This window comes from Pieris rapae, chromosome 16 (assembly GCF_905147795.1).
Source record: "Pieris rapae chromosome 16, ilPieRapa1.1, whole genome shotgun sequence".
NCBI lineage: Eukaryota > Metazoa > Arthropoda > Insecta > Lepidoptera > Pieridae > Pieris > Pieris rapae.
The window spans coordinates 1,345,984-1,371,690 of NC_059524.1; the positions used below are offsets into that span (position 1 = coordinate 1,345,984).

General features: G+C 32.5%; 4 protein-coding genes across 6 annotated transcripts in view; all 4 read right to left on the reverse strand.

Annotated features, from left to right (window-relative positions):
• Window positions 1–598: 598 nt before the first annotated feature.
• LOC123689870 (inducible metalloproteinase inhibitor protein-like) lies at window positions 599–2,074 on the reverse strand. Its single transcript, XM_045631690.1, has 2 exons — window positions 1,947–2,074; window positions 599–801 (listed from the first exon to the last, which is right to left on the reverse strand). The coding sequence occupies exons 1-2, from the start codon at window positions 1,999–2,001 to the stop codon at window positions 620–622; spliced, it is 237 nt and encodes a 78-aa protein (XP_045487646.1). The 5' UTR covers window positions 2,002–2,074; the 3' UTR covers window positions 599–619.
• A 2,160-nt stretch (window positions 2,075–4,234) lies between these two features.
• LOC110991956 (aspartate--tRNA ligase, mitochondrial) lies at window positions 4,235–6,416 on the reverse strand. Its single transcript, XM_022257559.2, has one exon. It carries the CDS (start codon window positions 6,255–6,257, stop codon window positions 4,419–4,421), a length of 1,839 nt encoding a protein of 612 aa, XP_022113251.2. The 5' UTR covers window positions 6,258–6,416; the 3' UTR covers window positions 4,235–4,418.
• A 760-nt stretch (window positions 6,417–7,176) lies between these two features.
• On the reverse strand, window positions 7,177–10,001 carry LOC110991955 (probable RNA-binding protein 46). Of its 2 annotated transcripts, none has more exons than XM_022257557.2 (4): window positions 9,226–10,001; window positions 8,482–8,954; window positions 8,110–8,317; window positions 7,177–7,772 (listed from the first exon to the last, which is right to left on the reverse strand). In XM_022257557.2, exons 1-4 carry the CDS (start codon window positions 9,880–9,882, stop codon window positions 7,611–7,613), a joined length of 1,500 nt encoding a protein of 499 aa, XP_022113249.2. In that variant the 5' UTR covers window positions 9,883–10,001; the 3' UTR covers window positions 7,177–7,610. The 2 variants fall into 2 exon arrangements, with proteins under 2 accessions (XP_022113249.2, XP_022113250.2); XM_022257558.2 differs by having other exon boundaries at window positions 8,482–8,633; window positions 9,226–9,997.
• A 1,204-nt stretch (window positions 10,002–11,205) lies between these two features.
• LOC110991965 (vesicular glutamate transporter 1) overlaps window positions 11,206–25,707 on the reverse strand; it is a 36,724-nt gene continuing 22,222 nt past the window's right edge. For both annotated transcript variants that reach the window (XM_045631717.1, XM_045631716.1), the window contains exons 2-11: window positions 20,785–20,971; window positions 19,959–20,077; window positions 19,112–19,226; window positions 18,237–18,411; window positions 17,588–17,688; window positions 15,844–16,000; window positions 15,335–15,507; window positions 14,682–14,785; window positions 13,764–13,884; window positions 11,206–13,072 (exon numbers count right to left, since the gene is read on the reverse strand). In XM_045631717.1, the coding sequence (XP_045487673.1) occupies window positions 12,869–13,072; window positions 13,764–13,884; window positions 14,682–14,785; window positions 15,335–15,507; window positions 15,844–16,000; window positions 17,588–17,688; window positions 18,237–18,411; window positions 19,112–19,226; window positions 19,959–20,077; window positions 20,785–20,971 (1,456 nt within the window). In that variant the 3' untranslated portion in view covers window positions 11,206–12,868. The remainder of the gene's footprint in view (window positions 13,073–13,763; window positions 13,885–14,681; window positions 14,786–15,334; window positions 15,508–15,843; window positions 16,001–17,587; window positions 17,689–18,236; window positions 18,412–19,111; window positions 19,227–19,958; window positions 20,078–20,784; window positions 20,972–25,707) is intronic.

Genomic DNA, 25,707 nt, shown 5'->3' on the forward strand with positions numbered 1-25,707 from the left:
AACACGCACTTGTGAAAAGTTTGACTTATTGAGACTTGTGATACTAGCAGCTATACACGGCTGGAATTTTAATTATTATTTCGCAAAAAAATGTTACTTACCTGTTATTTAAATATAATTTTATTTTTGAAAAAATAACAGGTAACCATTAAATTGTTGAAATATCTTTGAAATCGAGTAGTTTTTTATTAAATTAGTAAAAAGTAGATACAAAATACGTGGTAGCAGATAGCTAGACAGCCAGATTTCATTTCACTCTTACTAGTGTCCATCAACTTATCAACATCAACGATCTTTCATGAGGGTCAAACTCATACTCAAAATATCTTTATTCATATAGGTATGAACATAAATACATACTTAGTATAGATAACACAACTAAGACTTATATTAAAAAATCCAAATTAAACAATGATTACTAGATTTCAAATAAAACAGTTCATATATTCTTATAAGGCCGGCAACGTACTCGCGAGCCCTCTAGCATCGAGAGTGTCCATGGGCGGCGTTATCATTAAACATCAGGTGAGCCTCCTGTCCGTTTGCCCCCTGTTCTATAAAAAAAAAATATATATTCATTTCGTTAAAATAAAATTAAAAGTATAATCGTTTCTAATGATTATGGACAATCCTTTATCGGTATACAATTTCCTCCGTCGTCCTTTGCAAAGCCATCAATACAGTAACAGTCCTCGAAGCATTGAACATTAATAGTTGGACACATTTCACCTAAAGTGGAACATTCTGTGTGGCATGCCGAACCGCATCTATATTCTTCGTTTTCCTTGTTACAATCGAGCGCTGTAAATAAATTTATAATATTATACAATAAGGCGATATGTATTTCCACGTTGTATTAAAAAATATCACGCCATGGGTATTAAGCTATTCAATCACCTTCCTACGCCCAAACCCAATAAACTATGTCGACCCATTTTCGAGCATCCAAATATTGATAAAACCAATAATCAATCGACGGATTGTAATAGCCATCTGCCGGTACAAGCTATCCATGGTAGGTCTGATCGGGGTATGTGGATAGAACTCTATATGAAAATGACAGTACAACTGTGCCATTATCCTATCTTAAGATTTAAACTTACACCAGTTTTTAAAATAATTAAAAATCTATTTGATTTGTTTTAAACATAGACATGTATATTTTAATATTATTTCGACGGTTTTATTTACTTTTTTTGGTTTATATTGATTATCAAATATGAGTGTAAAGAGCGAAGAGATTTCTATCCGTCGCCAAAAAGGGAGTGCCTTCGTAGGGTTTGGTTATTGGGATGCAGATAGAAGATCGATCGACTGTCACGGTCTGATCTCAGATTGTTTTCAATCTGAGATTGTGGATTCATTATTGGGTTCGGGCGCTAGAAGTAGAAGTTGCTATAGATCACTGCCATGTACAATGATTTTAAGTGGAAGGTGATTAAATTTGCAAGGTGTGGGAGAAAATTTAGACAACAATTATATATTATGATTAAATTATGATAATTAATTTAGCATTCCTCTTTTTATATGACTGATTATTCGGCTTTTTTGTAATTAATAAACCTGAATTTGTTACTTTCTTTGCAAATAAAATATTTATTAATATTAAGATTCTTCTTGATTCTCTTAATCATAATATTTATTATGATTAAGTTCTACAAGTTACTTGTCTACAAGTTGTAAGTTCTACAAGTCTGACCAACTAACGTCAATCGAATTTGTATGGAAAATGTTTAAATAGATAATACTCTAACAATAAATACATTTCTAAGATAGGGAAAATTCCGTATCATATATCATTATTTCGTGGACTAAAGTTTACCAACATGAATTTACTGATTCAGGTCGAGTGTTGTGAAGATTTATGTAATCGCTACACTTAATAAAATGTGTTATAATCATGTTGATTAAGAAATAATTATATACGCTGGTATTAATAAACTTACCAATGCCAGAAGTAATTAGAAGAAATAGTGCGAAGAGGCGCTGTCGACTAGACATATTGATTTCTTACTGACAATGAATCAAGAATTTCCTTAATTAATCACACGCCTATTTTATGTTACTTTTTAAGGGCCACTTCACCACCTTTGCTGGTTTAATCTGGGCGTAACTGTTAACCGGGGTTTTTATGGTTTATCGAAGACTAAAACGTGTTTTTAAAAAAAGGTTTACTTAAACCATAAATTATACCTCATAAATATTCGCGTTATTATTAGGGTTTATTCAGTGTAAGTTAACTAATATGTATTTTTATCATACCAATTTTTAATTACTTACCTACGCGTTTTAATTTTATTTTCTTTGTATTTACTTTATATCACTGTATTCTTAATATTAAAGGTATTTATATTAAATAAAGGTATTTGAATATATATATAGCGCGAGTTGTATAGATAAATTGTATGCAATATGAAATGCTCTCTTATTTCCGACTTTCTAGTTGCCATGTTAAAAATGATATGTTAAAAATTTAACATACCAATTTGCTCTCAGGAATATAACCCAGTATTGTCGAAATATACTAATTAATTTGACATACATTTAGAATAAAATGTTGAATGAAAATTAATTCATTTTGGATTTTATCAAGGTATGGCGGCATATTATTGAAATCATAAGACATAAACACAGTAAAAAGCCTCACAACACAGCGGCCGGTCTTTTGATTCGCATAGTCATAAATGTAAACTACATCCCCAAGCGTAAAATGAAACTTCAAACGTAAATATTATTGTCTTGGGAGACTTGTGCAATGTACAGTAAGTAAATGGATTATATATTATTTTATTAACAAGGCATATGTTGCGCCTATTTTACCTACTTACAATACTCTCAAAGAATATGTTGCTGTTTAAGTGTAGCATAATTAATTTCGGTGGCGCGCCGCCCTTATTGAGGGGACAGGATACAACATTCCTTCCTGGGTTCTTTAAAAAAAATATTTATAGAAGCTCACCACATCATACATCTTAATATAATATATAAATCTCCTGTCACGATGGACTCCTAAACTATTTAACCGATTTTAAATTAAATTGGCACTCCGTGAGCAGTCTGGTCCAACTTTAACAGATAGGATAGCTTAGATCTTTAATAATTAAAGTCGTAATTTTATTTTATTGCAAATTATTTGATACAATTCTAACAGATGGCGCTGTGTTAAAAGTACCAACGTTTCATATAAGCTATCTACCTTTCACATCAGTTCTCCTACAGTTTCCCTTGAATAGCTTACTACTATGAAATATAACAAAAACCTTAGCCACAGCAACACTTGGCCAAGTCTGCTTTAATGCTATATTATATACAGTATATGTTACAAGCACCTTTTTCTAAAATATATGACAATTTTAGCAACATTAATATTACAAAAAATAAAAGTAATAATATTTTTTTCTTTTTTATTTCAATATTTAAATAAAGGATTATAATCTATATGAACAATTTCGTTTGGTTTGTAACTAAACTTAAAACCTCCGCAGTAATTGCATCGGTATGTATTACGTTATGTGAACGATGTGTATAATAAATATTAATTTATAATTAGTATTGTATAACACGTTTGTATACATACATTAGACAAATATATATAATAAAGAAGAAGAAAAACAATCGTGCTACAACCTTTTAAGTCTGGGCGATAATTTGTTCTTTTTTAATAGACCAGTAGGTAGGTTTATTAGTCTCTTCTAGGACACAAACCATCGACTTTTTGGACCTTTCTTTTAATTAAGAACAGAGTTAAATGGGCAAAATATATCTATACATTATCTTTTAAAATAATTACTTACGAAAATTACTTATAATACAGAGATTGCTTGTGGTTCAGCTTACGATAGAGAATATTCCACTTTACATGAGATGATTATTTGGAATTTCAACAATTTATTATGTTTTTAAAATTTCCTTACTGTGTTTCTTTACAATTGATAATATTTTAATTTTATTTCAACAACCACAGTTGAAAGATTTCTAATATAGTCTTCATGTAATTGCTTAGTAGCATATAATAAGTAGTAATTATGTAACAAAGACCAATGAAATAGATACAGAAAGGGAAAAGGTCTCATGAATCATACAGAAATATCTCTTTCCCAAAGAACTAATTATTTATAAAAACAGCAGTTAATATAGTTGTTAAAATTATATATAATATATTTTTTCATTACGTTATCTTCCTTTTTATTTGAGAAGTTAATATACTTATGCCAGGTATAAAAATAACACAACATTCTTATTAAGTTTATTAACAATCCATATATGTATAAAAATTAAATAAATATAATAATTTAAGTAGTATTACTTTGTCTTCATTAAATTGAACATTACTATTTCATGCAAGGATTAAAAAATAAGACTTTGATTAAGTTTATAATGAATATACATATAATATATATAAAAATAAAATAAATTTCTTATTTTAAATGGTAATACTTTCTGTCATCTTCGCTTATTACATTAGGAGCGCCTGATAATGGATCCTTGCCATCATGAGATTTAGGAAATGCAATTACATCTCTTATAGACTCTGCATTGCAAGCAATGGACACTAATCGATCAATCCCAAGAGCTATTCCACCATGAGGTGGACATCCACTTCTTAAAGCATCTAAGAAATGGCTCAGTTTGCTTGAGTCTATTTTCAAAATCTTTAGAATTTTTTCTTGTAATCTAGCATTATGAATTCTAATTGAACCACCTCCAACTTCATTTCCATTTAGAACTAAATCATAAGCCAAAGACCTAACATTTTCAGGATCTGTATCTAGTAGATGCATATCATCAGGATGTGGAGCTGTAAAGGGATGGTGACATGTCTCTAAGCCATTTTCACCTTTTATAAACAAAGGGAAGTCAACCACCCACAATGGTTTCATTGTACGGTCTATATGTAATAATTGTTTAGATTCCAGTAAGGGCGCAAGAACCTGGCGAATTTCACCTAAACATAAACATACATTTTCTTTTTCTCCAACTGCTACAATTCCTGCATTTTCAGCTCCTATTAAATTTTTTATCTTACTAGTAATTTCATTGCCAAACTCTTTTATCAAATGTTCCTCTAAAACAACTTTCACACTATATTTCCTTTGTAATTCTTTTACCTTCTCTTTATATTTAGCAGTTAACTTACCCAACTTGTTTGAAAATGGAATGCCATAGACAGTAGGATTTTCATTAAATAGATAAGAGATATTTTTTAATCTTAAATCATATGTTACATCTGGCTTGTCACTACCATAGTTTTCAATAGCTTCTTTATAAGTCATTCTATGGAATGGTGGCTTTGGTAAGTCTTTAATGAATGTTTCATATAATAGGTTTTCAATCATAGCTAGTATTCCGTCTAATGTTGTGAAGGATAACTCAATATCAAGTTGGGTGAACTCTGGCTGCCTATCAGGTCTTGTACTTTCATCTCTGTAACACCTTGCCACTTGAAAATATCTATCAACACCACCAGACATTAACATTTGTTTAAACTGCTGTGGGCTTTGAACTAATGAATAAAATAAACCAGAATGATGGGTAGGAACAATAAATTCTCTTGCACCTCCTGGCGTCCGGCAAAACAAAGTGGGTGTTTCAACTTCACAAAAATTATGCCTTTCAATGAGAAAACGTCGCATATTATGTAACATTTGAGATCTCTGTCTCAAGTTATACTGCATTTCTGGAAACCTTAAGTCAATGTACCGATGTTGTAGCCTAAGCTGTTCTTTAGGCTTCTGGTACTCACGTAAATTAAAAGGTAATTTCTCAACATGATTTAAAATTTCTATCTTTTCTATAGATACTTCAATTTCTCCAGTTTTCATTTTGGGGTTTGAAGTATTTTCAGGTCTAGGAACAACTGTTCCATGAATTTTTACAACAGTTTCAAGTGGAATATCAGCTACACTAGTATTAGAATCATTTATCGTGCATTGTGTAAGTCCGTAGGAATCTCTTAGGAGAAGAAACTTTGATAAGCGTATAAATTGAACCCAACCACATAAAATAACCTTTTCGCCTTTATTAGAAGGCCGTAATTCGCCGCATGTATGCGTTCTATAAGTGAATGAGCAGCTTTCCTGAGTTTTATCTATTAAGTCTGGTTTCGTATCATAACTACCAATGCATAAAAACCTGCAACTGGTTTGTTTAACATTGAAATCAATGTTAAGGATTGTTGGCACTCTTCGAAGCAATAAAGAGGACCGTTCTGTATAAACGAATGACTTCACAACAGTAACAACTTTTCTTCGATACATTATTTATATTTCTTAAGCCCAGTGCCCATACTCCGCCGTCTAAGTACCTCTATTTTTAGAAACTTACAGTGTTATCTTTCTCTTCGTGATCATGACGCGTTAGTTTGAAGTTTGTTTTGAAATCTTTTGGTAATTTTGAGTAATAAAAATTTCTACTAATTGGTTCAAATTTAAGTACAGACTACAGACTACTTAGTACTTATTAATATACTCTTTTTAGTTTCAAGAGAGACATAACCACAGATTAAACTACGAGGAACCATAGGTTATAAATCATCGTTAATTATCATGTTTACAACTTTACACCAATTGTTACCTTAAAAAATACCCAATAACGAATGAGGGCGATCAAAAGCAAAATCTGAATTGTTATTGGCTAGAGCCTTCAGCCTGCATCACAGCTATACTAATAAAAAATATCATATCAAGCCGCCATAAATATAGTTTAATTTAACTTTTTCATTCTTCTAGTAAACTTCTAATAAATAATATTTTAGCTATTAACTTCTGATGTTTTTAATATTTTTTTATACTCTAGCTAACTCAGTTTAATCACGCCCATTTTTTAGTAGATGTTGCAAGCAACTCACGAGATTTAGATATATAGAATAACCATACAGCTTAATTATAGAAAAACCATACAGCTAGCAGCTGCTACAAATGAATTAACAACTGGCTTTTAATAAGTTTCTTTAAGCAATATATAGAAAAAAAATTTTTATGAAGCCCATTTATATAAATGCATCAATTCAATATTTCTAGAGTGCATGCCGTTTTCTAATCATAAAATGTTTAATATTGTAATAAAACAATATATTTTTTAAACCTAGGAAACGGGTTTTCTGTAATAAATATCCAGCCATATTGACAGTGTTCGTTATAGGGGTATAAATTCAAGAATAAAACTATAGAATAATTCTTATATATTTATTTTAGAAAAAGTAATTTCCTTAACTCTGGATATACTTAAGTATAAACACAAGGAAGGAAGTATCAGAGGTAGCTTTACCTAAGTAAATAATGCCTCTATGTACAACATATAACATTTTGAAATGTCTACACCAAGTCAAAACTAAATGAAAATGTCAAAGGAACTTAACATTAATTATTACTCTTAGTATATTTAAAGGTAAACTATCAAAAATCAACAAGTTGCATGTTTTGACGGCAACACTAAAAACAATTCATACAATTGCTTAAATGGTTAAGATTTCAATACATGGCAACTATTACAGGAAATATAAATTATTACATCAATAATAAATTAATATTTCAAATTAAATAAACATTAGTCAAAAATATCTTGAAAACCGACAATAAAAGCACAGCTATTTATTAAAACAGTTTTCAAGTTTACCATGTAGTGGGAACTGTTACTGGTACAGGTGGTGGTATTGTGGGATAATACGCAGGCCGAGTACAGTCCCAAGGCCCGATGTAGGTTCGAGGCAGCGACTGCAGTATCGGACGGTAGACTCGATTATCCGTCAGTTGAAGGAGATCTATACCATGTTGCTGAAATAGAATACATCACTGCAATTAGGAATTGTCACACCAACCAAAATACCAAAAGCATGTTCGTTTTCACACAAGTACAATTCTTAAAGAGGTTCAAACCCTTAAACCTGACTATTCAAATAATAATAGATTAATTTTGTGAATGGTCCAGCTGTTGGCCAGTTTTATTTTGAAAATTAAAAACGCCTGAATCCCAATCCCAACATACACAAAATTGGTAAGCCTTCTGGCAATAAGTTTGCCTATGGGCGACCGAGTGGTGGACTAACATTAGGTGTGCCTCCAGCCCTTTAGCCTCATCTTAATTTAAAAAAAAAAGAAAATCACAGCATACCTTTAATGATTGTAAGGCTATAGCAGCAGCAGAAACCCGAGCTTGTTGCAATGTCATACAAGGAACAGAGTAAAGCGGACCCAAGGATCTAGGAGGATGGAACAATGGACCTGCGACATGGGGCAGTTCTAATGCACACACATAATTTTCTTTTCCATTGGCATCAAAATATGAATGGAACTTGTAGATAGGACAAGCCCACATATATCTGTAATGAAAAACAAATTGTTACAATCTCTGCCTTGCCTTTTACATTGAAAAAGACAATTAGTGGCCAAATTGTCAAGTGTAATTACTGCCCTCTCTAAAGTCTCAATAGAAAGTATAATTATAATCCAAGATTATTCTACAAGCAATAATAGAAATCTTTACCTGCTGCAAGTAGATTCAAGATTAGCAGGAGCAGTCATGAAGTCTTCTTGCATACACGGAGTACATTGAACTGGGGAACAACAATCTGGGGCATAGCTGGAACCAATTCCTTCATCATTTGGGCATGTTGCGTATTCTTTCTTCTCGAAGTGCTGTTTATAAAGCAATAGGGTTTGAGATAAATTAAGATTGTTATTAAACTTTGCATTTCCGCGCCTAAGTTTCTGTACGCGATAGAGTTCTCTATCCACCGGCTTAGCCCACTTTATTTCAACTTGGCTCCCGTCAATAATCACGTTTCGTAATATCTTAAAAGCATGTACGGCGTCATTGCGCTCGTAGAAATGTATGAACGCGTAATCACAAATTTTCTTGACTTTTTCTATTTTCTTATCGATAGCAGCTTCGATAGCCGCCTGAATTGTGTCGGGTGTGGTTCGAATTTTTAAATTACGGGCATATAACACTTTAACCTGGAATAATACTTTTATTAGTGTTATCTATTTTAAAACCTCTACGTTTTACCATTTAAGCATGATAAATACCTACTTACTTTCTTTCGTTTACAATTACGAATACAAAACAAAGTTGAAAATCGAAACTATTATATTTCGACTCGATAATAGATTGTCCTGCTATGATTTAAAAAATAATTAGTGGGTACCTACATGTTTAAAAATCAATAAAATCGCTACAAATTTAGTGCGCTAGTTTGGAATTTAAAACGTAATAAACCAAGCTTACCCGGCTCATTTCTTCGTCTTCAACCTCTGGTTCAGGCTCCGCCCAGTCTACCATGATATCTCTGTTCCACATTCGGATACATCCCGGAACCAGCACTCGCCGTGCCATAGCTGCGGCGCGATGGGAAACAAACTCCGCAAAAGCATATCCTCTGTTATGGTTTCGATTAAAACAGTTCTTATACATTATGACCCGCACCATTCCGGGTACACGATTACTTAATTCCTTGAAAACATCTTCTTTCGTAACATCCTTTGGAATGTTTCCAATGTAAAGGCGGCAGTTATCCACGGACTCCACAACTCCAATGTGCCTTCGAGGCCTTATCTCATAATTGGCCAACTTTTTGATAGCAGCAACCGCTTCTGCTCTTGTGGCGTAGGTCACGAAGGCGTATCCTCTATTGGATCCAGAAAAATCCATCATAAGACGTAACTCGTAGATTTTTCCGACACTGGAAAAGATGGGCACCAGCTCATCTTCATATACATCGCGAGGTAATTTGCCAACAAATACTTCGCAGCCCCGTGGCGGTGGAGGTCCAACCCAACCTGGCGGAGGGCCGAATATCCTCTGGCCATTTTTCTGGACTATTGGGTACCCAGTTTTCTCCATCACTTTTAATAAATTCTCGGTATTATTGTTAGGACTCTGCATCGTCAATCACTGAATAAAACAACGCGACAGTTCCAAATCAAACTAATAACTAAACAAAAATGAGCGGTTGATCAAAAGGCGGCTTCTTTTTAAAGCCTTTGAGTTTGCCGACAAAGTAGATCCGCATGGGGTTCACCGCGACGTCAACAATAGTTTTTAATCGTTCACTTACTTTTAGATATTTCTAAAACTTAACTTTTTCATAAATATAATATTTTCTAATACTAAAACTTTTTTTTAAACATCTTGATAATTATACAGCAAAATTTTGGGATATTGCATCGATTTCTATAATATTACGGAAAATAAGAAACTTAGTTGTACGGAAAAGAAATTTCATAACTGTATCAGTATTTTAAAACTTAGGCAAGCTATCCTATAAATTTTTCTATAGTTATAACTACATAATTGTATATTTAGTTAATATATATTATAGAAAAACCGAGATAGTTATAAGTTTTTCCATATCCATAATTAATCCATAGATGTCTCTATTCAAAATGAGGATATCGCATTTTTTAATGTTTAGGTTTTATTTGTTTTAATAATTGGCAAGAAGAAATGTTTTTTTATTGTATATTAGCGTTGGCCTAGTGCCTAGTTCTATGTGCGCGTCTAATACTAGCTATTGTGAAGGAAATCTGACATCAGGATTTATAGATACGGGACATCGGATGATTATGTATTTTACTGTAATTTAAATCATACTAATCTAAGATTTGTTAATTTTTGAACGTTTATTTCTAATTCTATAAAAAAAATCGAGTTTAAGAAGTTTCATTTGAAGCTGCTTCAAATAAAACATTTAAAAACTTTTCATTTCATAAAACCATTTAAATATAAATGAATAAATATATTATAAAAATTATTCCTTTCTTAATTTTTTATACTGTATACTAATATTCTTATTCCTTGAAGCTTAAACGTGTCTCTCAAAACTGAGATACAGTCTCGCCTGCAACAGCGGTATTTTCTATTCGCACTAGGACATCGATATTTATATTAGTATTTGGTATAATCTGATCACATTATCCCACTGATACAGGTGGAATCTGAGCCCAAGACCTATAAAATAGGCCTGTAACTGCACTGGGACTGGAGTATAAGGCATAAAAAAAATCAGTGATAACATAAATATAAATTTAACTTCGTGCTTTTTTTATAACACAGGTCACCACTCATGGACAGTCTCAATGCCAGAGGGCTCGCGAGTGCGTTGCCAGCCTTTTAAGAATTGGTACGGTCTTTTCATGCTTTTCAAAACATTGACCCTAAGTATTTAAATTTTGCTAATACGTTAAGGGGTTATATAAATAAATAAAAAATGGTTTATATATTTAATAATCACAGTAAGAAATCAAATATACACACATGACAACATAATAATTCTTATTTACACTAAGATACACATATAGCCATTATGCAAGGCATAAAATGCGTAATTTATGTTGGAATTATAAAATGAATTATGTGTCAATAGATGGCAGAACACACAAGTTCTTTAAAAAAGCTCAATGTTGTAATTAAGTTTTTTAACATGATACAAGTATTTATAAAGGCGCCGCAAGCGAACCGCAATAACATAAACAATCATACATAATTTTCCATTTTTACATATTTGTGCGTGTGTATGTAAACACATAGACTGGAGCGATTTTGATAATTATTTTTGTATTCAAGAAACCTATCTAAGGTTTACAGTGATTTTTTTTATTCGTGAGGTCTGCATATAATAAATATACTAATAATAATATGGATGGATTCTTAAACATTACTAAAACTGTTTAATTCCGAAGCCTTATTTATACAGTTTTAAGACATACTAATAACATTTTAACGTCGCAAAGCTAAAAATAATTGTGTAATTATTTGAGCAAAAAAGATTTTTATCTTAATATTAAAAAAACGTGGAAGTACGTACGTACACTCGTTAGAAGTTATACTTCTTTGGCGTAACAAGATACATATCTTTTTAAAAATTATATCATTTGCCTTAAATATCGTGTCAGTTCTCATCCAAACACTATACACAGATGCCTTACTTTTACTTTGTTGGTAACTTTTTTTTACAACTAAAATCGGTCTAAACAAGTAAAAAAGTGTCGGTTTTTTGTGACGCTGTGCGCGCGCATCGTAAAAATTTACTTCAATCATTTTTCCCTAATGCGCCAAAAGAAGTATAACTTCAAAAAGAACGTTGACAGTAAATGAAAATAAATCTAAAAATATTTAATACTTAAATTTTGTTGACGCTACAGACATTTTCGTGTGTCTGTTTTGATTTACGAAAGTCAAAATTTTGTGCCAAATTTTCTAGGGTATCAAACCCTTAAAATTATTAATCAGTAGAGAAAAACTATCGAACATTCGCAAAGCAAAGCAACAATTATTCGAGGATATAGTTGGCAAAACTGCTATAATTTTTTTTTTAAAGATTTTGTCCAATTGACTTGTATCCAGGCATAAAATACCTCACATTTAATCGGCTAGTGCCATAATTAAAAAAAAAATTATGTAAGATCGAATTACTATTTCTATAAATTTTGAGGGCTTACAAAAGAGATTCAGAAACGACACTCAAAATCCAATACATTGTTTGACATTCGTGAGACATACTTAAGTGTCGTTTCACACCCTTAGACTAGACATTTTTAATGACCTTTTATATAAGCTGCAACGCATCAAATCTCATATTGTCAGAATCTCATCTTGAGAGCTGTCAATTATGTCAAACTTGATACAAAAACAGTTTGACAGCTCCTGAAACTAGAACCAAGATTGACGCTCAAATACGGGCCTTAGTCCAATGATCTTAAACGGACAATAAAAATAATCCTTTTTTAGGGTTTCACATTATTTTCTCCTATGATTAATAATACCATCGGTACTTGATTTAAAACGTACATTTTTAATAGTACGTTCTTGTATGTATTACTGATTATACAGTACTGTTATTAATTCAAATACCTAAAATGGATAATAAGTCTTAAATCTCCGAATTATCTAAAGCCTTATTGTCGATGCCTCTTGCTGTGGTGACGGATGCTGCGTCTGTATCAAAACTTGCGTCATTATCGAACTCCACGACCCACGGTTGCCTCTCCGCCGAGCAGAAAATGTAGTAAACTATTGCACCAATTAGATAGATAGCGCTCGATATGAAGAAAACTATCCGCCATTGTTCTGCAGTCTGGAAATGTTGGATTGATCATTAGATGGCGTTAATAACTAATAAGGCCATAGTTTTCCATAAAATCACTTTTTAATTTTGGAACGCGTTTTAAATATTTTTATACCTCGCCTTAGTTATCAATAAATCAGTTTTGAATTTGGAACGCGCTTTAAATTATTTTTAAATATCGACTTGAATATAAATATAATATAATATAGGCTATAGTTATCGGTAAAACTATTAATTTTTAATTTGGAATGCGTTCAATAACAACAAATTTATACAGCAGTAAAATTAAGTTGCCAGCATTAAAAAAATAAACATTGCAATTATCTAAGTGCCTATATTCTGCTTCTAAATATGTATAAAGAGTGTGAATTCAAACAAATTACATATTTTGACCCTAATTAATACTGAGTACGATGACAGTTAATATTAAAAAAAAAAATTACGAGGGAAGAGAATGATGAACATAAAAAAAACATTGTTAGCATATGTATGTGAATCCAACTGCAGCTAAAACTTATAACATATATTTAGAATCTGTTCAAGGACTTCAAGATGACTTATGGAAATAGGCCGCTATTATTTCAGTCTGAAGATAAATATTTAAATTGGTCAATAGATGGCGCTGAAACTCAATTATTTAAAACTTCTATTAAAGCGTTCTATTATCTATATTTTATGGAGTGGTGAACCCTTCAATTACCTTATCAGTAACGATAGATCCGGCTAACGGTGGACTGACAATGCCGGGCAAAGTGGCGATTGTGTTCGACAGTCCCATGAGCACACTCGCGTGAGGTGGCGCTATGTCCAAGTGATTTACGCTGAAAAATAAAATATTTATAATTAGTATTATTATATATTAATTAGTATTATATAAATGTAATTAGTATTATCATTATGGCTGAGAAAGTAGTCACGATTATCGCCAACCTTCGAAAACACATGACACTATAAGAAGAATAAAAAATATATTTAAAAATATAATATAATTATAATTAGTAACAAAAAATAATGTAGTTGCCGGAATTTTATTAATAAAAAACCGGTAACGCACTCGCGAGCCCTCTGGCATTGAGAGTGTCCATGTGCGGCGGTATAACTTAACACCAGGTGAGCCTCCTGTTCTATAAAAAAAAAATAATAATAAAAAATATATGCAATTAATAATTCAAATAAACATGCTTTATATATTACGGGTGTATGTTAGTAGTATATTGTTGCTCTAAACAAAATAATAAAGACATTATTAAAAACTAATTTTATTATACAATTTTTTGACTAAATAGTGATTACTGATAATATCCATTTCACAAAATGATTTTTTTATTATCTAAAGTACTCTAAGTACATTGTATAAATTAATATACAATGCATATATTTTGAATTTCAATATTAAATATATATTAATAAAACTTAAAACATACAAATGTTATAATATGTTTATAAACATTTGTTACCCAACTGAAAAATAGAAGTATTTATAATTTTACTATTATACACTAACTGTTTACAGTGATTTTATAATAACACTCAATTAGCGTATATAAAGCAATCACCATTTCTTTAATTGATTTCTTTATATCGGAATTACAAAAAACATGTAATACAAGTGAAATACCTAAACCCGGACCAGGCGAAGCCTCCAAGACCAACAGCGATAGTGAGGCACACGATACATCCAAGAACATTTGTCGCATACGCAGCTGCCACCATGAATATCGTCTGTAAATAATAATAATAATATTAATTAATAGTAGTAATAATATTAATAAATAGTAATAACAATATTAATTCATAGTAATAATAATATTGATTAATAGTAATAACAATATTAATTAATAGTAATAATAATATTAATTAATAGTAATAATATTAATTTATTGTAATAATAATATTAATTAATAGTAGTAATAATATTAATAAATAGTAATAACAATATTAATTAATAGTAATAATAATATTGATTAATAGTAATAACAATATTAATTAATAGTAATAATAATATTAATTAATAGTAATAATATTAATTTATTGTAATAATAATATTAATTAATAGTAGTAATAATATTAATAAATAGTAATAACAATATTAATTAATAGTAATAATGATATTGATTAATAGTAATAACAATATTAATTAATAGTAATAATAATATTAATAAATAGTAATAATAATAGAAATTAGAACCTTCAGTTTTGGGTAAGATTCAGGGTTGAAATTAATTAAAAAGTAATTCACCTTGTAGGTCTAAATTAAGATTAAAAAAATACCTGAGCCAGAAAAGCCCCGCAATTGAAGAGTTTCCGTATATTGCTCCTCGTCATGATGCGCATGCGCAGCAGCCAGTCCGCCATGTGCCCTGCCACTTGCAATACGATGGCCATGGCCAGGTAAGGCACCGCAGATAGCCACCCCGTCTGGGACGTCTCAAATTTGAAAACGTCTGCAACATTATTTTAAGTGGCCAAGTGCTAAACGGACTCTCTCATTAAGGGTTCCGTAGCATAAATTTGATATGTTGAAGAAACTGATCATCGACTTGTGTATTAGATTGACAGAAGATCATGACAGATACAGCATACCACTAGACCTAAAAAGCTCGAATGCTAACGAAAAGTCCAAACTTCCAACTCTTGAGTTATAAATCTAAACCTTTCTCAGGAACCTTCATCAATAGGCGAGAACCTCATAAAAATCGGTTCAGCAGTTTATGAATGTATCACATACATATAGGCATTGATTACCTTATATAAGAAAAAATATATATATGAAAACTTACCTTGCATGAATGTGGGCAAAAACGTCAATAACGTATAAAATCCCCAATTCTCACTGAAATGGGCCATCACAATGGCCCAGACGGGTCCAGAGGTCAACATTGCACGCCACGGGTGTCGAATCTTGGACCCCTCCACCGCTTGAGTGCCGCGGGAATCCTGGAATTGGATTCAACTGTGGTTTAGTAAGTTTGGTTGTTGCCATGGTTACGTAATTTCTATTGTATCAGTAACTATGGCAACGCTTCATTCATTTTGATTATCTTAATTTACAGGGCGTCCCACGGCGATGCCACACGGAGGGAAAGTACCTTAAATATTAATGATAGGATATTTTACTGAAAGAAGACATCGTTTAATTTTTAATAATAAGTAGAACTGCATTCACAGATTTTTTTTAAATTTCCTACCTCAACCGGGAATCGAACCCGCCAAATGTGACAGTAAAATTACATGTATTTTATAATAGCGTTTGAAAGGGCTACTCATAAGCATTATTTTTTCCTTAATAACCTAGCATATTAAATGAAACTCAAAACATAAAATTTTACATTTTATTAAAAACAAATAATTTATCAAATGCTCAAAATGTGATCCGTTCTGTTGTATACAAATTCTCACTCTTTTAATAATTTCTCTCCCTGTCGATTTACTTATTTTTGCATGGTGGATGTTTAAAATAATACATCTAAGTTCATTTTGTAACTCCTGCACACTGTTGTACCGGTTCCTGTAAACTAAATCTTTTACATAACCCCATAAAAAAATCAAGTGGTGTTAGATCTGGGGATCTCGATGGCCATCTAATTTGTCCAAAAGTGCCGATCCAGGAAGGAAAATGTTAATAAGAAACTCGGCTGTTCTCCTACTGTAATGAGCCGGAGCCCCATCTTGCTGGAATATGAGATTTCGTCGATCTGCATCAGGAAGATTATTAATCTCATTTCTTAAAATCTCAAGAGAAATTATTAAAAGAGTGAGAATTTGTATACAACAGAACGGATCACATTTTGAGCATTTGATAATTTTTTTTTTTTAATAAAATGTAAAATTTTATGTTTTTAGTTCTGGACAATGTTTTTTTTTAATTAATTAGTAGTTGTTGATTTTGGAATGTTTTACATTGGATCCGACAGACGGCGCTACCATCGCACTGTCAAATTTTAAATAATATTCGAATTTTAATTTTAGTCTGACCCGACAGTTAGCGCTGCGATCAAATTAAAAAAAAGTTTTGTTATCATGTGCTGGATCGTTAGATATTTTCATAACATTTGAATAATAATTTTCATCAAAATGGTCCAGAATGTTTTAGCTTATTAAAAAAAGTTTGAAATTTTCAAATTAAAGACGTATAGACAGGACAACGTCTGTCGGATCCGCTAGTATTAAAATAAATCCAGCCAATTAAAAACAAGGTTGCCTTTAGAGTCGATTTACGCATGAGTTAATCTGTCATTAACGCGACAACGTCATAAAAAAACGCGCGCGTACAACGTACAACTTACTTACAACGTCTTTGTAAATTAATTATTACTAAGGTAAAAGCCCCAATAGATGATTGTTTTTTTTTTTATAGAACAGGGGGCAAACGGGCAGGAGGCTCACGTGATGAGCCGAAAAAGTGATACCGCCGCCCATGAACTCTCTCAATGCCAGAGGGCTCGCGAGTGCGTTGCCGACCTTTTTGATTGATGACTGATTTTCCTTATATCAAAAAATCTAAAAAAATTGATGGACTAATACCTGAATATATTTGAGTTCAGCGGCTGTGATGTGAGGATCCTTTTCCGGTGATTCCTTGACAACGAGCCACCAAATGGTAGTGTACACCAGACCGATTATACCTGGAATTATTGTTTTTTTTTTAATTTAAGTATAATCAAGAAGAAAAACAAATACTGTTGCATGCTTTATAATATTTGTATGTATGTTGTATATATATTGTATGCTCCATGTTTTTATAGAACGGGGCGGAAATGGGCAGGACGTTAAGTGATGCCGATGTCATATGTGACCCATAGATACATTGTCAGAGGGCTCGCAAGTGCGTTGCTGGCCTTTTAGAACAGGTACGCTCTTTTCTTGAAGGTTCAGTTGTGGAACGACGTAAGTCGAGGTGATATTCTGCCTCGACGTCCGATGATGGAAGTCTTCCAAACATATTTTTAATATGGTATCATTTATTTTTCCTTCTAGATATTCTTGTTCTTCTATACAGCAGGCAGATTGAAATTGTCAAGAACGGCCTATCTCGGTACGTAAATAATAATTTTTTTTAGACTAATAAGAGTAACATTAACAAATGATCATGAAACAGATACAAAAATCTGAGGTGAAGACCTAAAAATGTTGAAGCGCCATTTATTTATTTTCATATTATATAATGCCTTACCGAAAACATAGAAGATTCCAGGCCATCCTGTATAGTGCGCTAGGAGTGAACAAATGGGCATAGACACAACTGTGCCGACGTAACTGCCGCTGAATGCGAACGTCGCGAGACGAGCGCGCTCGTCACTCGGCGCCCAACGGGACCATATCGCGTGGATACATGGGTATGTCACGCCCTGGACATTTATGCAATTTAAAAGCACGTAGAAAAATTATATCCCCTCCATAAAATCAAGTGATTTTGATCTATTTAAAATTGAATAAAAAACTAAATTATCAGTCTAAATATAATAAAAAGGAATTGTTTGTCTCTCGCTAAAACTTCAGAATTGCTAGCTAACTATGATCTCGAAATATGTGTGAAAGAAGAAGGTTTAAACGGTAGGAAATTATTGATGTCTTTTGTCATTTTAGTAATAAAAAAGTGCGTGCCTACAAAGTAAGTATACACATGTCAAGTGAAACTTCTTTGTAAATTAATTATTACTAAGTTAAAAGCCGCAGTAAATGATCGTGTACTAGTATATGATCCCTCCATGTATTTGTACATCTATATTCACACTTTTTACACACAAATAAACATGCGTTTACTGCACAATACATTATGCGATAGAATTGCCATCTAAAGTTCTAAAATGTAATACATCAACCAATAGTGTGTATTTTTTCTCATTTCTCAATCTCCCTTTCTCACTCTCTCTTAAGCACTCTCTCCCTTTCCTTACAAAAACGCTGCACATCTTCGTGACGTTTCATCCGTAAAAATTGTACTCTGGTCACTTGTTTGTCATTTGTATTTAAGTATCTCTGATCTCTTTGTTCTGATTAAACTTCTTACTTGTTATATAGTTTCAAATAATATAACAATTGTCTTACCTCAAACAACCCTTCAACGACTCTAACAGCGACGAGCAGAGTTGTACTCGTATGCGCGAGGGGCGGTGTGAACAAAGTCAGCAAAGACGTTGCGCCTACGCCGATCGCAAACATTCTGTAAAACCATACCGGACGTTTAAATATGTGGCCGAAGTCATTTAATTTTTTATCAATCTTTGACACTGGTATATCGTTTTATCCAGTGGCGTAGCTATCTTTGGTGGCACCAGGTGCGGAAGTTGGCAGTTTCACCCCATCGAAAGTATAAAACATTAAATTTAATATGATAAAGGACATGGATCATTTATGATAAGATCGCGAGTATGGGACGGGGAATCCCACGAAAAAGCGGGAGTCCCCGAATTCCATAGAGCAGAGCTAGTGCTAACGATTTTTTCTTTTTCTTTCTCGCTTTTTCTTTCCTACACCCTCTGTCTTCTTTGAGACCCCGATGAGTAGGGATGCCTACAGATTTAAAATTAATGACGTGGAATAAGTGATACCTGTATCTCATATTCCAAAATAAACATATTTTATTTTTATGTGGACGAGAAATATACAGTATTTAGAATTTATATCATATATCACGAGATTCCATAATCCATACAAAATAAAAGACATACACGAATATATTTTTATTCCTCCATGCATGACCTACGCTAGCATAGTCCCGGCTTCTGTCGGTATTAGTTTGTGAGTGTGTTGTCGACTTTTTAAATAATCCAAAAGTTGTACCAGATGTTTTATGTATAACGAAATACAACTAAATATTTTTGACCCATTTATCAGAGAATTGAAAAAAAGCCTATTAAAATTAGTACATTGTGTTTTAGTACAAGGAACAAACCTGTTACCTCCTATTTTAGCCGCCAGCCATCCTCCGGGCAGCTGCGTAACGATGTATCCGTAGAAGAAGGAACTCAGCACTAAACCCTTGGTTTGAGAACTCCAGTCGAACTCAGGCGCCTGAAAAGTTGGTAATAGTGATTTAACTATAACGTAGAATTACTAAGGGTCTGTTTCACAATGTCCGGATAAGTTCCAAATAAGCTATTTATTACTTATTGGTAGGATAAACAGTACGTTTGCGTTTCACGACTGTCAGATAGCGCTATTCGTCATGAAATTCGAAGTGTCTTATTCTGAACTTTTATCTTCCGAATCTTATGTGTTGCATAGCTATTTGGTACTTTATCCATACATTGTGAAACGGACCCTAAGAGTACAAGTGATAAAACCATAAAAAAAATTACATACTCATATTGGTAAGTAAATACTTAGATGTTATACCTTTTTTGGTGCGTTAGGGAAAAATGATGTGGTTAAATTTAAAGAAAAACACTTCTTAACGGATTGAATTTATGTATTATTGTAAACTTATAATTATTTAAACATGATTTTAAAAATTTTTGTTACAATTGTTTACAATAATACATAACTTCAATCCGTTAAAAAGTGTTTTTCTTTAAATGTGTAACAGTTATGTTAATAAAAGACAATACTATGAGGTTAAATTTATACGACGCGCGAACACCTTATATATCTCTTCACCTTATATACTCTAATACAGTTTGTCAAAAGTAATCTAACTTCGCCGCATTACTGTCCCTTCAAATACTTGAATCTAACGTAAAGTTCATGTTATGTGCATTGTGCTAGTCTACAACACTCACATAAACAATCGTTCCATTATCGAGAACATGCTCTATCGGCTCCGTCATGGCTACCACCGCAACAGAAAGGTTGACCCTCAAGGCGTACACGTTGAAGAATCCAAAGAACGCAAGCAGCGCGACCACAAGACGCCGCTTCCTCCAAAACCTCCATGATGTCTCATTACTGTACTCTCGTAGTATTTCTCTGAAAAAATACAATTCAATAGTTAAAATTAGAATTTTCCGTTAAGTATTAGGCTTTTATAAAGGGACATTCAAATATTACCTAAGCATTAATGTGGGTGGGGATTTTCTTATTTGGTGATTACGTCATCGGTAAATATTTACTTTATTATACACGTAGTATGCTTGAAAACGAAATGCATTTGCAGGATTCCTACAAAAATTAATAAGTTTTTGTACTATTTTATTTTGAGAGCTTAGGGAAGATGAGACACAAATGAAAGAATTTGGATGACGTTTACAACATCGGAGTTTGTTTACTTAATGTAATCCAGCATATGTTGCACTCGAATACAGGCTATTTTATTATTATTAATAGGCTTTTTATGCAACGTAATCGATTTATATTTCAATAAGAGCATATAATTGTCTTTGGCTACACATGATGATAGTTTTAGCGTAACAATGCGCAATAGTAACGAAGATCGAAGAACTTTGGTTTTGATTAATCTTCCTTTAGTTAATAATCCAGGTTTAATTGTTACTTGACATAGTATAAATTTTCGTAACAATAATCCAGCAGTAGTTAGAACTTAAACGAAAACGATAAAAAAATTCTCTATAGTTCTTATCCAACTCCATCTTTTTTTAAAGGTTTTTTTTAAAATTATACTTCTTTTGGCGCAATAGGAAAAAAAGATGAGAGTTAATTTTTCCGACATCCTGAAGTTAAGTAAGCATAGTCACCATTTTAGTTATAAACATTTCTTTTTTTTATAGAACAGGGGGTAAAAGGGCAGGAGGCTCATCTGATGTTAAGTGATACCGCCGCCCAAGGACACTCTCGATGCTAGAGAGCTCGCGAGTGCGTTGCCGGCCTTTTAAGAATTTGTACGCTCTTTTCTTGAAGGACCCTAAGTCGTGGTGGTGCGCGGCAAAAACTGCCTTGAAAAACGCACCTATACTAGGCAGCACAATATTTTTCTACATTGTGCGATTTTTAAAACCGCCTACCTGCTAACATTTCCCTAGGTCGCTGGAAATTCTATCTAATTGTAATATTAAAGTTACCAAATTTAGTTTTGCATAAGAAAACACTTATCTATGTGGCTTGGATTTAAATAGAACCGTTTTCAGAGTTAGTGACATTTTGAGCTCCCCTGGGCATATCTGATTTACGACTACAAAGTTTCCAATTTCTGTGGGGAAATATATCATAACGGTCCCCATAATCTTATTAAATTCCGAAATTTTAACGATTATTTTGTTACTGTAACAAAAACTCGTTATAAAGTATGTATTGCTATGCTTCTCTGAGCTAATATTATTATGGTAGATATGTATTTCTCTTGAGGAATATCTCCACCCGCAAAACCTCCTACAACTTATCTGCTCATAGTCAGAAGACTGATTGCACGATGCGCTCTTAAAAATAAAAGCTATGTATTTTTTCGTAATGTATTTTTGCCCTTGCCCCACCTGGGGACAAGTCGAGTCTTAAATCTCCAAACAATTTTTTTATACAAAAATCATTGATCCAATATTGTGTTTTTGAAGTTAACTTCTTTTGGCGCGTTACGTAAAAATGATTTGAGTAAATTTTTACAATGCGCGCTCACCGTCACAAAAGACCCTAAAGTTAGCCATAGTCAAAATTTTAGCTTTTTTATGTTTAAAAACCTTTATTTAACTAGATAATGCGTCATAATAAAACTTTCAATGTATTAAATGACATATATAAATAAGGCGAAAGATAAGATTTTGAAAATATTTTTATCTTGTAATTCAATATTAAAAATAGATATAATTTTACATCACCAGTTCCCAAAGCAATGTCGCACAGCCGGCAACTGGGCATTCTTTAAAATCAATAACAAGGAAATTGTTTTTAAAAATTCTTATACAAAATACTATTTTTTTATCGGAAACTTAAATATCCTTGGACTTAAATTGGACTAGATTTCTACCCCGGTACGTAGCAGAGTTTCGACTTCAGAAACAAGTTTACCACTGATCGACTAATTTACTGCAAGTAATCGTATAAGGCGGTGTGTCAATGAAATAGAAATTCCACCAATAAACCAATTTATTGTTACGTATATGACCGTAATTTCACGGTAATCAGTCACGAATAAGCGTCGACATGGTAAATAGGTACAGATTGTGCAATGCAATTTTACAGCTATTAATATACAATACGCAATAAATGTCACAGTTTGTACAAATAAGAATTTATTTACTGAAACTTCCTGTGAGAGAACGAAATTGCCTCTCTCGAGAAAAATTGCGGCCCTAGACTTGGCCCCGAAAGAACACCACAATAAATGTATGTCTTCAGCATCTACATTGGTCGAAATTAAGATTGCAAAAAAGCTGCTACCAAATGAGTATAGTAGTCTATGGATAGAGTAACTTTAAATTACGCACAAAACCATTACGCTAAACCTCAAATCTTACCCTAATACTGAATAATAAAAAGGATTTACATGCTTAACTCTGCTAGTTCAGAATCAGCTACTTTTTCTATACAAAACATACTTATTTTTACGAACAAAATTTTCCACAAACACGCCGAGTCAGGAATATTTTAGTATGCGTGCAAATTACGATTTAGGTTTACGATAATCTGGGGAATATATGAATAGTACTCAGATTTATGACTCATATGGTATCAAATATATAAGACGTTAAATAAAAAGTCGTTTACAACTGTAAGCTTGTAAGAAACAATAGTAAATGTGACTGATCTGTCCCTGGACTTCAAAATATATCATTGAATATATTATTATAGCATGATAAAGTTAAAACTAAAAAATATTAAAAGATATAAATGAAAATGAAGAGACTCGAATACGAAAATAATATAAGACAAATTTATATCTTAATATATATATTTCTTGTGTGCGTGTGTATGTGACTGAACTCCTCCTAAACGACTGGATCGATTTAGACGAAATTTTTTGTGTGTGTTCAAGGGGATCTGGGAATGGTTTAGATTCACAATTTTGTCCGCTGGACAATGTTTTTTTAATTAATTTTCAATTTATTAGTTGTTGTTGATTTTGGAATGTTTTACATTGGATCCGACAGACGGCGCTACCATCGCAGTGTCAAATTTTAAATAATATTCGAATTTTAATTTTAGTCTGTCCCGAAATTTAAAAAAAGTTTTTGTTATCATTGTGTTATATCGTGTGTGACCATGTGCTGGATCGTTAGATATTGTCATAACATTTGAATAATAATTTTCATCAAAATGGCTTATTAAAAATTGAAATTTTGAAATTAAAGACGTGTAGACAGGACAACGTCTGTCGGATCCGCTAGTTATTATATATATTTATTATCACTACGTTGTTTGCAAGTGTACATTAATATAGTGCAATTAAAATTATTAAATAAAAAGGAGGGCCACTGGCGATCCTTATCGCTTCCGAGCGATCTCTTTTAATTAATTTAGTATTTACGTATTTCGAAAGAGCATACTAAAGCAAAATGTTCCATATGTTGGTATGCAGCTACAAAAAGATAGGCAGATAAAGAATCATATTAAGGCGAAACGAAGGTAGCAGTGACTATTGAAGTGAAAACTGTTAAAAATGTTAAACTCGCAGGACGCGTGACCTGATCGAAAATTCGTAAAACGGATGGAGAGTAGACAGCTGGCGCGGCATTTTAAATGTAATATGTATTGTCATGTACGATAGCGCAATAAATAAATATTGTATTCTACCACATAGATGATACTACTTTTATACTGATAATTAAAGCAATTAAGCGAATCATTCCAAAATATCAAAAATGCACAACGTTAATATTCAAGTTTTCGCTTCTGCCGGCAACCCGACGTTTTTTTTATTTATACATTACTATCGCTTATTCTACTCTTCCTCCTGCTGAGCGCCTCGTGATGCGGCCAACCTCGTTGTGGCAGATTGCTGCACCTGACCTCTAGCAGGTAAATGGAATCAGGTTAATTTCATATTTTCTCTCATAAAATATGAGAGATATTTTTTTTTCTGTCAAATGGTTCAAATTTTGATGAAAAGCGATGACTTTAGTTAAAATAAAGTTTTTATAATGTGTGTAGATGTTGCTTTGCTTATACATTGTTGTATTTCTTGTAGTTAACAAAAGTACTATAAGGTTATAACTTGGTAAAATATTAATATGAATGTTGTTTCGTCGAACCAACGCTGCAAAATGTTTCATACATATTATATTTGAGATCTTGTCCTATTTTGCTATACTTTGACAAACTTTCCTTTTCTTAAAGTTTAAACCACTCGAGTTACCACCCGCTTATATCAATTTCACTCTTTATAAAACCTTCACGATTGGTTAACAATATCGCTTACATTATTATTGTTAAGACTTTATTGCTGACACGCAGTATAATATATAAGTATTTATTTAAGTTACATAACCCTTAAATTAATACATCAGTGATCAGATGTGCTGATGATTAGTGTCTCCTATAGCACATAGACTTCTTCTAGCTGCTACCATTATTTTCTAATGTAAGCTCTTCTTATAGTTGAGCCTCCTATTATCTAAATATCGTCTGCTTATCTCTTGCTCTGTCTTCCTCTTTTCGATCTCGTGGTTTGTAATCTGTAATCCCTTTTGTTCATTTCAATCTCATCATGTGTCCGGTCCAGCGCCATTTCAATTGTCTTATTTTCTTAATAATGTCCTCCACTTTGGTCGGTGATGTCTTTTGTTCTTTTGCGATGTCTCAGTTTTACACCCACTATG

Excerpts from the sequence above, each read along its gene's own strand:
- LOC123689870 (XM_045631690.1), bottom strand. The coding sequence starts at position 2,001 with ATGTCTAGTCGACAGCGCCTCTTCGCACTATTTCTTCTAATTACTTCT. Across the intron at positions 802-1,946 it reads TCTAATTACTTCTGGCATTG|CGCTCGATTGTAACAAGGAA; the intron begins GTAAGTTTATTA and ends ATTTATTTACAG.
- LOC110991956 (XM_022257559.2), bottom strand. The coding sequence starts at position 6,257 with ATGTATCGAAGAAAAGTTGTTACTGTTGTGAAGTCATTCGTTTATACA.
- LOC110991955 (XM_022257557.2), bottom strand. The coding sequence starts at position 9,882 with ATGCAGAGTCCTAACAATAATACCGAGAATTTATTAAAAGTGATGGAG. Across the intron at positions 8,955-9,225 it reads AAGACGAAGAAATGAGCCGG|GTTAAAGTGTTATATGCCCG; the intron begins GTAAGCTTGGTT and ends GTATTATTCCAG. Across the intron at positions 8,318-8,481 it reads CTTGAATCTACTTGCAGCAG|ATATATGTGGGCTTGTCCTA; the intron begins GTAAAGATTTCT and ends TTTTCATTACAG.